The sequence below is a fragment of the Pipistrellus kuhlii genome, unplaced genomic scaffold (genome assembly GCF_014108245.1).
Source record: "Pipistrellus kuhlii isolate mPipKuh1 unplaced genomic scaffold, mPipKuh1.p scaffold_m20_p_89, whole genome shotgun sequence".
NCBI classification, from domain to species: domain Eukaryota; kingdom Metazoa; phylum Chordata; class Mammalia; order Chiroptera; family Vespertilionidae; genus Pipistrellus; species Pipistrellus kuhlii.
This window is the reverse complement of record NW_023425594.1, coordinates 125504-137606: the sequence shown is the minus strand read 5'-3', so window position 1 is coordinate 137606 and position 12103 is coordinate 125504. Positions and strand designations below refer to the sequence as shown.

General features: G+C 49.5%; 1 protein-coding gene across 1 annotated transcript; it reads right to left on the bottom strand.

Moving 5' to 3' along the window:
- Positions 1–6164: 6164 nt before the first annotated feature.
- On the bottom strand, positions 6165–7973 carry LOC123651832 (zinc finger protein 135-like). The gene is made up of 3 exons (XM_045577366.1): positions 7862–7973; positions 6774–7693; positions 6165–6328 (listed from the first exon to the last, which is right to left on the bottom strand). The coding sequence occupies exons 1-3, from the start codon at positions 7897–7899 to the stop codon at positions 6321–6323; spliced, it is 966 nt and encodes a 321-aa protein (XP_045433322.1). The 5' UTR covers positions 7900–7973; the 3' UTR covers positions 6165–6320.
- Positions 7974–12103: the final 4130 nt, after the last annotated feature.

Sequence of the window (12103 nt, the reverse complement as noted above, 5' to 3'; positions counted from 1 at the left end):
GGAGGAAGGAGGGGCGAGGGAGGCTCAGGGGTGCTCCGGGTAGGAGCCAGCACACTGGGTTCTTTGTCTTGCTTGTGGCTTTTCTCTCTCTCTTTTGCAGGCATGATTTTAAAAATATATTTTTTAATTGATTTTTTACTGAAAGGAAGGAAGAGGGATAGAGAGTTAGAAACATCAATCAACTGCCTCCTGCGTGCGCACCCCCCACTGGGGATGTGCCTGCAACCAAGGTACATGCCCCTGACAGGAATCGAACCTGGGACCCTTCAGTCCACAGGCCAACGCTCTATCCACTGAGCCACGCCAGCCAAGGCCAGGCAGGAATCTTAGGAGAGGTCTCAGCAAAATATTCGCCAGTTTTCTGGGTGGCTTTCCTGGGGGGAGGGGAGGACCCTCCACTGATGGGCCACTCAGTGGGCCCTGGCCACGTCGCCCACGTGGTTCTGCTGCTTTTCTGGGCCCGGAGCTGAAGTACCGCTGAGGCCCGGGTGTGGCCTCCACGGGGGGGGGGGGGGGAACTTCTGCACCTGCTGGAAGTCGCTCTGCGGGTTTGCTCAGCTCTCTGCCTCAGTTTCCCTATTCCACTAGCCCCCGCATACTGGCCGGTCTCTCTCCTAGCTGGAACGTGCTAACCATCTGCTGCCAATTCAAATGCGTGGAGTAAGAAGAAACTGTTCTGGATGCTGAAACCCTGTGTTCAGTGTGGGCCAGGACGTGGGGAGATAAGGTGGCTCAGTGGTTGAGTGTCACCCTATGAGCCAGAAGTTATGGCTTAGTTCCCCTTCAGGGCACCTGCCTGGATTGTGGGCTTGATCCCCAGTGTGGGGAGTGCAGGAGGCAGCCGATCTATGATTCTCTCTCATCACCGATGTTTCTCTCTCTCTCTCTCTCCCTGAAATAAATAAAGATATATTTGTTTAAAAAGATAAGTAGCCGAAACCGGTTTGGCTCAGTGGTAGAGCGTTGGCCTGCGGACTGAAAGGTCCCAGGTTCGATTCTGGTCAAGGGCATGTACCTTGGTTGCGGGCATATCCCCAGTAGGAGGTGTGCAGGAGGCAGCTGGTCGATGTTTCTCTCTCATCGACGTTTCTAGCTCTCTATCTCTCTCCCTTCCTCTCTGTAAAAAATCAATAAAATATATTTAAAATGATAAAATTATTTTTAAAAAAGTAAAGAACGATGAGGTGGAATTCAGGCCACCCTCATGCAGAAGCACAAAGCGTTATCTCTGCTTCTGCTTCCCACAGGTAGCCTCTCTCCTACCTGTAGCCTCATTGACCCTGCCCAGTCCATAGAACAACACTGCTTACCCAGTTAGTATTTCCTGCTCAGTGTCCTAATATACAGCCCTGGCCAGTGTTGCTCAGTGGATAGAGCAGGGGCCTGTGGACTGGGGTGGTCGCGGGTTCGATTCCGGTCAAGGGCATGTACCTTGGTTGTGGGCACATCCCCAGTGGTAGGTGTGCAGGAGGCAGCCCATCCATGATTCTCTCTTATCATGGATGTTTCTCTTTCTCTCACCTCCTCCCTTCCGTTGCTGCTGCCCACACCTGCCCCCTTGGCCGAGGGGGACGAGGCATGTGGGCCTGGCCGTGGTCCGTCCCTCCAGTGGGGCCATGGGCAGCCCTCCCCTCCCCATGGGGGAGCGGGTACGACCCTTAAAGCTGCAGGTGCAGCTGAAACCAGTGCTGCTCAGTGGATAGAGTGTTGGCCTGTGGACTGAAGGGTCCCAGGTTCGATTCCGGTCAAGGGCATGTACCTTGGCTGCTGGCACATCCCCAGTAGGGGGTGTGCAGGAGGCAGCTGATGGATGTTTCTCTCTCATCGATGTTTCTGACTCTATCCCTCTCCCTCCCTCTGTGTGAAAAATCAGTAAGATCTATTTAAAAAAATGATGATAATAAAGGCGGTGTGTTGCCGCTCGGTGGGCTACTGAGAACCACTGCTTTGGCTGATGGCTCCTTGTTGGCAGTGGCTGCTCGGTCTGCAGTCGTGTCTCCTAGCCGCCTGTGGCTGCTCATGGCTGCATCGCCTCCCGGGGCCACGGGGGGAGGTCGGTTCCTGGACGGGGCGTGTGGGCCCCTCAGGGTGGCTCGGGGGCGAAGCTGAAGGCTCCACATGGCCGTTTCCGGGATGCAGAGCAGCTGCGGTGGCTCCTCTGGGCCTCCTGGGGCGGGAGCTGCTCCGGGCACACAGCTGGCTCCTCACCCCCAGGCCCAGGGAGGGGCCGAGGGTGGAGAGCACCTAGCTAATTCCTTTTTAAATCTTATTTATTTTTATTTTATTATTACTTTTAAAAATATATTTTATTGATTTTTTACAGAGAGGAAGGGAGAAGGATAGAGAGTTAGAAACATCGATGAGAGAGAATCATCCATCAGCTGCCTCCCGCACCCCCCCCCCACATGCCCTCAAGGCACATGTCCTCGACCAGAATCGAACCCGGGACCCTTCAGTCCACAGGCCAACACTCTATCCACTGAGCCACACCGATTTCGGCTATTATTATTTTTTTAAATATATTTTATTGCTTTTTACAGAGAGGAAGGGAGGATAGAGAGTTAGAAACATCGATGAGAGAGAATCATCCATCAGCTGCCTCCTGCACACCTCCTGCTGGGGATGTGCCCCCAACCAAGGTACATGCCCTTGACCAGAATTGAACCTGGGACCCTTCAGTCTGCAGGCCGATGCTCTATTCACTGAGTAACACTGTTTAGGACTGATGGATGTTTCTAACTCTCTATCCCTCTCTCTTCCTTTCTGTAAAAATCAATAAAATATATTTAATAAGCCCTAACCGGTTTGGCTCAGTGGATAGAGCGTCAACCTACAGACTCCAGGGTCCCAGGTTCAATTCCAGTCAAGGGCATGTATCTTGGTTGCGGGCACATCCCCCCTGGGGGGTGTACAAGAGGCAGCTGATCAATGTTTCTCTCTCACCGATGTTTCTGACTCTATCCCTTTCCCTTCCTCTCTGTAAAAAAATCAATAAGCCGAAACCAGTTTGGCTCAATGGATAGCGTATTGGTCTGCAGACTGAAGGGCCCTGGGTTTGATTCTGCTCAGGGGCATGTGGCCAAGTTGTGAGCTCCATCCCCAGTGTGGGGCATGCAGGAGGCAGCCAATGATTCTCTCTCACCATTGATGTTTCTATCTCTCTCTCCCCCCCTCTCCCTTCTTTCTGAAATCAATAAAATTAAAAAGTTCTGTCTGGTTTGTCTCAGAGCATCGGCCTGCGGACCAAAGGGTCCCGGGTTCAATTCCAGTCAAGAGCATGTACCTGGTCAGGGCCCATGCAGGAGGCAACCAACTGATGTGTTTCTTTCACATGGATGTTTCCATCTGTCTTTCCCTCTCCCCCCCACTCTCCCTAAAAATTAATGGAAAAATGTCCTCGGGTAAGGATTAACAACAAAATCTATAACAATAAAAGTTTAATATGCTAATTAGACTGGACAGCTGAATGACCTCCTGGACGAAGCCTGGGCTGCAAGAGCTCAGGAAAGCCTCCGCGGCTTTGAGGGCCCAGCTCCTTGGACAAATTCGGTGCACCGGTCTCCGAGGCCCAGTGCACAAATTTGGTCCCTAGGCCTGGCCAGCAATCAGGGCTGATCAGAGCCATCTAGCTCAGTTCCAAAGTGGCCAATCAGGGTGGTCTGCCAGGGGGAGGGACCACAAGAGGTTGGCTGTGGGGGCACACTGACCACCAGGAGGCTGCTCCTGCGTTGAATGTCTGCCCCCTGGTGGTCAGTGCATGTCATAGTGACTGGTCTTTAGGTTGACCAGACGGCCAACTGGTTGTAATGGTTACTCAGGCATGTATGTGTGTGTATATGTGTATATGTGTGTGTGTGTGTGTGTGTGTGTGTGTGTGTATATATATATATATATATATTTTTTTTTTTTTTTTTTTTTTCTCTCTCTCTCTGCCCAGTGCTGAAATTCGTGCATGGGGGTGTGTGTCCCTCAGCCCAGCCTGCACCCTCTCAAATCTGGGACATCACTCTCACAATCCAGGACTGCTGGCTCTTAACTGCTCACTTGCCTGCCTTCCTGATTGCCCCTAACTGCTTCTGCCTACCAGCGTGATCACCCCTTAACCACTCCCCTTCCAGCCTGATTAATGCCTAACTGCTCCCTTGTCAGCCTGATTGCCCCCAACTGTCCTCCCCTGTAGGGTTGGTCACTCCCAACTGCCCTCCCCTGCAGGCCTGGGCTTCCCCCAACTGCCCTTCCATCAGGCCTGGTCACCAACAACTTCCCTCCTCTGCCAGCCTGGTCACCCCTCACTGCCTTTCCCTGTAGGCTTGATCACCCCAACTGTGTGCATAGGCTTTTGCACATAAATGGCCTGGCTCTTTGTAATCTAAAATTACCTAACAAACTGCAGCTGGATCAGTGCCCCAGAACATCCAAAAGAAGGCCTGAGGCCCCACAGCAGCTTGCATTGCTTCACAGCTGGGCCTCATCTGGGCACCTCCAAACCCCAAAGAAGTGGAATCCGCAGATCTCTCCATGGCTCTGCTGGGCGGCCTCAGGCAGAGGCTAAATTTGTACCTCCTTGGAGATCCAAGAGCCAGTGTACCCAGTGGTCAGAGTGGGACCATCCAGATTACAACTCCTCAGATCCATAAGGGACACACTCAGTGAGCACCAAAGCCCCACTGAAGCAAGTCTTGCCCCATAAGGGTGTCTCCAGCACAGAAGTTCCCCCAACATAGACACAATTGATCCTCACAGACAATTGGCCTGGAGGTCAATTCCTCCCAGTGATACCAACAACCATCAAGGCAGTGCACACAGCCCACAAAGGGGTACACCAAGAATGTCCACCTCAGCTAACTGTGGAGGCCGAGCCACTGGGTCCTATAGGACAGTGTTTCCCAACCTTCTCTCATGATGAGAATCACCTGGTGGAGTTGTTAAAACACAGATTCCCGCATCCCAACTAAGAAGTGCTAAACTAGAATTTTTGGGAACATATAGGTAAAATTGCATACCTAACTTAGTGCTCTGTATATAAAATCTGTCTTAGAGCACTAGTTAAGTATACAATTTTACCTATATGTTCCCAAAAATTCTAGTTTAGCACTTCTTAGTTGGGATCCGGGAATCTGTGTTTTAACAACTCCACCAGGTGATTCTCATCATGAGAGAAGGTTGGGAAACACTGCTATAGGACATCTAGCACACCAAGCCACTCTATCAATACGGGAAGCAGCCAAAATGCAGAGACAAAGAAACAGGTCACAATAAACTGAATATAACAGAACCAGGGGCATAGAAAGAAAGTGGACTGAAAATTCTCAGGGGGAAAGAAGAGACTGGACAAAAATCGTACACCTATGGATGAGGGGGTAAGGGCAGAGAGTGGAGTAGGAACCAGGTGGAGGGGAGCAATGGGGGGAGGGGGGGAAGAGGAACAACTGTAATAATCTGAACAATAAAGGTTTATTAAAAAAAACAAAAACGAACAAATAAAAGTATTTCCCACAATCACTGTTATTTTGAACACATTTCTCTGGAGTGAACTGTGTGGTGTGGGGAAAAAGATAGAGCTCTCTGTAAATAACTTTCCACAATTGCCCTGGCAGGTGTGGCTCAGTGGATGGAATCGACCTGCAGACTGAAAGGTCCCAGGTGCGATTCTGATCATGGGTGTGTGTCTGGGCTGCTGGCTGGATCCCCAGCAGGGAGGGTGCAGAAAGCAGCCACTCCATGGTTCTCTCTCATCATTGATGTTTCTGTCTCCCTCTCTGTTCCTCCCTAAAATCAATAAAATTATATATTTAAAAATTCACTACACCCACATGGCTTTTGTCCAGTTTAACATTGCTGGTGTCCAACGAAGACAGTTTGTGATAAAGGACTTCCCACAAACACTACACTCATAAGGCCTTTCACCTGTGCGATCCTTCGATGTTGAAAGAACCAAGAGCTTTTTGTGAAGGACTTTTGACAAGAACTATACTCATGCCAAAGCCGGTTTGGCTCAGTGGTAGAGTGTCGGTGTGCGGACTGAAAGGTCCTGGGTTCGATTCCAGTCAAGGGCATGTACATTGGTTGCGTTTCTCTCTCATCGACGTTTCTAGCTCTCTCTCTCTCTCCCTTCCTCTCTGCAAAAAAATCAATAAAATATATTAAAAAAAAAAACTATACTCACATGACTTTTCTTCAGAGTCCTTTGATATTGAATGAGTCTGTTTATAATCGAAGCATTTTCCACAATCACTACATTCATGATTTCTCTCCAGTGTGAACTCTCTGGTGATGAATGATGCCAGAAGTATTGCTATAGGAATTCCCACATTCACCACTCATAAGGTTTTTTTTGTTTTTTTTTTAAATATATTTTTATTGATTTTTTACAGAGAGGGAAAGTTAGAAATATTGATGAGAGAGAGTCATCAATCAGCTGCCTCTTGCACACCCTCCAATGTGGATATGCCTGCAACCAAGGCACATGCCCCCGACAGGAATCGAACCCAGGACCCTTCAGTCCACAGGCCGACATTCTATCCACTGAGCCAAACTGGTTTCGGCTCATAAGGCTTTTTAAAAAAAAAAAATATATATATATATATTATTGATTTTCTTACAGAGAAGGATAAAGAGTTAGAAACATCGATCAGCTGCCTCCTGCACATCCCCCACTGGTGATATGCCTGCGACCAAGGTACATGCCCTCGACTGGAATTGAACCTGGGACCCCACAGTCCGAAGGCTGACACTCTATCCACTGAGCCAAACCGGTCAGGGCTCTCATAAGGCTTTTTTTCCAGAATGAACGTGACGGTGGTAACTAAGACTGCTGCGTAGTCTAAAGACTTTCCCACAAACACTGCACTCAAAAGGCTTTTCTCCCGTGTGACATCGCCGGTGCTCACTGAGGGTAGAACTACGGCTGAAGGACTTCCCACAGTCAGTACACACATATGGCTTTTCTCCAGTGTGAACTTTCATATGTTCGAAGAGGTTACAGCTTTGTCCAAAGGTTTTCCCACATTCGCTGCACTTATAAGGCTTTTCTCCAGTGTGAACTCTCTGGTGAATACGGAGGTTAGCTTTGCGTGTAAAACACTTCCCACATTCACTACACTCATAAGGCCTTTCCCCAGTGTGAACCCTGTGGTGTGAAATGAGCTTAGACCTACGGCTGAAAGACATCCCACAATCACTACACTTATATGGCTTTTCTCCAGTATGAATTTTCTGATGTTGAAGGAGTCCACTGTTATAGGTAAAGCATTTCCCACAATCGTTACATTCATACAGCTTTTCTCCGGTGTGAATTATCTGATGTCGGCTGAGAGCAGACCTTCTGCTGAAGGACTTCCCACAAACACGACACTCATAAGGCTTTTCCCCAGTGTGACCTCGCTGGTGCTCAACGAGTGTTGAGCTCTGGCTGAAGGTCTTTCCACAGTAACTACACTCATATGGCTTTTCCCCAGTGTGAACTCTCTGGTGTTGAACGAGTCCCTTTTGATAGCTAAAGCATCTCCCACAATCACCACATTCAAACGGCTTTTCTCCCGTGTGGACTCTCTCATGGTTAAGGAGGTAATCTTTGCGTCTAAATAACTTCCCACATACACGACACTCATAAGGCTTTTCACCAGTGTGACCTTTGTGGTGTTCAATGAGCTTAGACCTATGGCTGAAGGACATCCCACAATCTCCACACTCAAATGGCTTTTCTCCAGCGTGAATTCTTTGATGCTGACTGGGGGCAGGGTTTCCGCTGAAGGACTTCCCATAGTCACGACAGTCATCTGGTGTTTCTCCACCGTGAATTCTCTGATGTCGAATGAAGACAGCTTTGTAACTAAAGCATTTGCCGCAGACACTGCACTCGTATGGCTTTTCTCCAGTGTGAATTCTCTTGTGTTGCATGAAGCTAGAGCTTTGGCTAAAGGATTTTGAACCGTCACCACACTCATAAGGCCTGTGTCCAGCGTGAAGTCTCCCATGACGAAGGAGGTTAAACTTTTGCCGAAAGGCCTTCCCACATTTGTGACCCTCCGAAAGCCCTTTTCCAGGGTAGACGCTCTGCTGCTGAACAAGGTTCTGGCTGTGGAAGGCGGCCGTTTTACACTCACCCCGCTCATGATGATGTTTTCCACTAAGATCGGACTGCCTACTCTCACTGTGGGGCTCCTCAGTGCTGAGTGTGGCCTGGTGCTGGAGAAGGCCTGAGGTGGCTGGGAAATCCTTCTCAACCTCCGTATACATGAATGGCTCCTGTGTCACAAACGAGGCCCTGTCCACAGCTCCTTTCCAGGGCTTCTCTCCACTGGCTTCCCTCTGCTGCTGGTGAGGGTTTGCACTGAAACAGAAGTCCCTCGCACATGCGTCACTGAAGGCGGCTTTCTGCTCAAGGTCTGCTGCTTGTGACTCAGTCAGGTGCAGAATAGCTTTTAAGACTGAGAGACATCGGTCACAAAGATGGGTCTTCTTGGTTGGCAGAGCTGTCTCAGAAGCCTTGACCTGTGGTTCTGCTGCTATAGATACACTCTGCTCGGAAGAGGTCTCCTCATCTTCAGTTTTATGCCAACAACCTGAAAGCAGAGAAATGTTGAGGAAACGGTGTTGGCATTGATAGGAGCAGGACCCATTACAAAGGCTCTATATGTTGGTTTCATGGGATCATCTGAAAATAAGAGCCCGGGGACAGGTTGAATACTGTGCTTCTGTGCAGTACTGGGCCTCTGAAGATCACAAAATAGGGGAGACCTCCCCAGAAAAAGGACACAGAGATGGCATGGCACCACACGGAATAGAAACAGCATCTCCAACTAATTCTTCTGCTAAAAGCATTCAGAAGGGCTGGCTTGTCTACGGGTGGAATGGGCAAGTTGTAGAGAAGGCTGGTTATGTTTTTCCCCCTAGTAAAAATCAATAAATGAGGAGCTGGTGTCTACTCACTAGGTTAAGGATATAGGCACACCCCATAACATCTGCACAGGTCAATGCTGGAACATGCACGCCAGAGGAACCAGTGCAGAGTGCAGCTGATGCCGGGAGACCACACAGGGGAAGGTGGCCAGGAGCCGAGAAGCCACTGGTGAAATGACAGGTTAGCGAAGGACCCAATATGGGAAAGAAAGGAGGAATGTGCTGCGGGCAGGGGAACTTGCACCACAACATGATTAGACACGAGGCAGAATCCTGGCCTTACGTCATGCTCTTCCCCAGGTGTCACGCCCGGGGCCAGCCCTCTTCTGAGTTCATCTTCCTATGTACACCCTTAACAGAAACAGGGTTCTCCCTGCACCTTCAATGGAACAGCTATTCAGAACCTGCATGATCCACGTCTTACTGACAGACAACAGAGGCGAGCAGCCACTGCTGGCCCAGAGCCAACTCGGCATACAACAGTGTTCAGGGAAGACAATATTACGGACAACTGAGGTAGATCTTACAAGCACAGTCCATGGTTCCTATAAAGAATGACCACGACCTGGCACAGGAAGTGACAAAGGATCGTTAGCTAACGGAAGGGGCCAGAACTGGAAGCCACGAATCTGGGCATAAGTCACCTTTCCGGGCAGAGGGTGAAAGCATGGCATGTACTGGACTGCCTGCAGCTGAGACCCATTCTCTGGACTTTCTGAGACAACAGATGTAAGGGGTGTTCAGAGTGACCCCGGCAGAGGGCACTCACACCACACAGCTCAGCACCAGCAGCCACAGCACGTAGGACAAGAAAGGGTGGAAATTAGCAGAGCCCATGGTCTGGCTGAGGGACTAGGCTAGTTCAGAAGAAAACAGGAAAGGAGGAGTGATATGAAGGTCTTACCAGCAGATGTTACAAGTGCAAAGTTCTCCAGCATCATGCCGTGGAACAGACGTCTCTGAGCCTCACCGAGGAGCCCCCACTCCTCCTGGGAGAAGGCGATGGCCACGTCCTCAAACTTTATACCCTGTCACAATGGCGACAGTTCATGATCAACTTCTCTCCTGGGGTTTTACATTCCTCAACCACCCAGCCTCCCCATCCATCTGCTTCCTCCTCCCACCACAGAGAAGATTCCAGGCCTTGATATCATTGGCGTCACTCACTTCTTATAATCCCATTTATACTGTGTCTTCCCATAGTAATATGCGTATGGGCAGATAGATGATAGCAGAGCTCTGCACATGGTATGTAGGCCCCACTGCCCCTTGTTAACACAGGGGGTGTCACAAACATACAGCAGAGAGAGAAGCTGGCCATACGGAGGGTGTGAGTGACGAGACACTCAACTGGTCAGACAATACCTGTGAGTCCTCCCAGTGTCCCTCCAACCATGGCATCACCCTTCACCCTCACGACCCAAATCGCTTTCCTTCCCAGGAGCCTCTGCACATAGTTCTGTGGATCGCATCGCTCGCACACGGCTACGTTCCCAGAAGCACAGCTTTAAAGCCAAGTCCAACGTGACAATTTCCCCCGTGATTCGCTCCTTTCCCCGGATTTTAATTTTACCGCCTCCCTACTCTACCCCTTGCTCACCCTCTCCCTTCCCCACGCCAGAGGTCTGCTATCACATCGAGGCCCTACTGATCGCTGAATCAGCCTCAACAAAAGGCAGGAAGAGACGTGAATGACTTGGAAGCTCTGGGCATGGCCAGTAGGACACAGCATCCCCTTCTTCCAGGCGATTCCCGGCAGAGCTACACTGCGTTTCCATCAGATGCCAACAGGCATGGGGTCCCCCTCCATTCACTCTGATGTCAGCGCCAGGGCCCCGTGGCCATGAATTCACACTCCCTCCTCGCGGGCACATCACTCTTCCAACCACACCTCTCCTGCCTGCACCCCCCCGCCCAGCCTCCTCCTGTCCTGCACCACACTCCTCTCCTCCTCTGCCTCTTGACTTGTTACACAGCAAGTTGTGACATCCACTTCCCACAATCAGGGATCCTAGCAGGAAACCCAGTCCTCAGGCCCACGCCCCTCCTCCTGGGCTATTACCATTATCATCCTGACCAGGGATTCCCATATTAAAGTGAGCTGCAGCCAAAACCGGTGTGGCTCGGTGGATAGAGCGTCGGCCCGCGGGCTGAGGGGTCCCAGGTTCGATTCCGGTCAAAGGCATGTACCTTGGCTGCGGGCACATCCCCAGATGGGGGTGTGCAGGAGGCAGCTGATCGATGTTTCTTCTCACATTGAATGTTTTTAACTCACTATCCCTCACCCTTCCTCTCTGTAAAAAAAATCAATAAAATATATCAATATATATATATATTTTAAAAATAATAAAATAAATGAATAAATAAAGTGAGGTGCAGCTCCTCCCTGGTCCATATACTCTCCACTCCCTTTTGGAGACTTCTCCATCCTGAACTCCTCCTCAGAATGCCAGAAACCGATGAACTGCTCTCTCAAACATCTCACACCCTCATCAGGCCAAACATGAAACTCCCGCTATCCTCCATGAACAGTGCTCTTACTGCAGTGTGTTTCATTTCCTCCAGTCCTTCATGTCATCCCTGGCTACTACCTCTCACTATGTCAACTGTAAAATTAGAAAATGCAGAAGGCAGCCTGGCCGGTTTCCAAGGTTGGGCTGAGCGTCGGGCCCCATACACCAAGGTTGTGGGTTCAATCCCCTTTGTTGTTCTACGTATTTATCCATTCACTGATTGATTCTTATATGTGCCCTGTGTGTCTGTCTCTATCTCCCATTCTCTCTCCCTAAAAATAAATAAATAAATAAATAAATAAATAAATAAATAAATCTTTAATAAATAAATAAATAAATAAAAATCCTAGCATCTTCACTAAAACCCTAACTTATGCCGAAACCAGGTTTGGCTCAGTGGATAGAGCGTCGGCCTGCGGACTGAAGGGTCCCAGGTTCGATTCCGGTCAAGGGCATGTACCTTGGTTGCGGGCACATCCCCAGTGCGGGGTGTGCAAGAGGCAGCTGATCGATGACTTTCTCTCATTGATGTTTCTAGCTCTCTATCTCTCTCCCTTCCTCTCTGTACAAAATCAATAAAATGTTTAATAAATAAATAAATAAATAAAACCCTAACTTATTATCAAACTGCTTCTCTCACCTCCATGGCCACTATCCTGGCCCAGACACCATCACAACTACTCAGACTA

Excerpts from the sequence above, each read along its gene's own strand:
- LOC123651832 (XM_045577366.1), bottom strand. The coding sequence starts at position 7,899 with ATGCAACACAAGAGAATTCACACTGGAGAAAAGCCATA. Across the intron at positions 7,694-7,861 it reads CACACTGGAGAAAAGCCATA|TGAGTGTGGAGATTGTGGGA; the intron begins CGAGTGCAGTGT and ends AGAAAAGCCATT.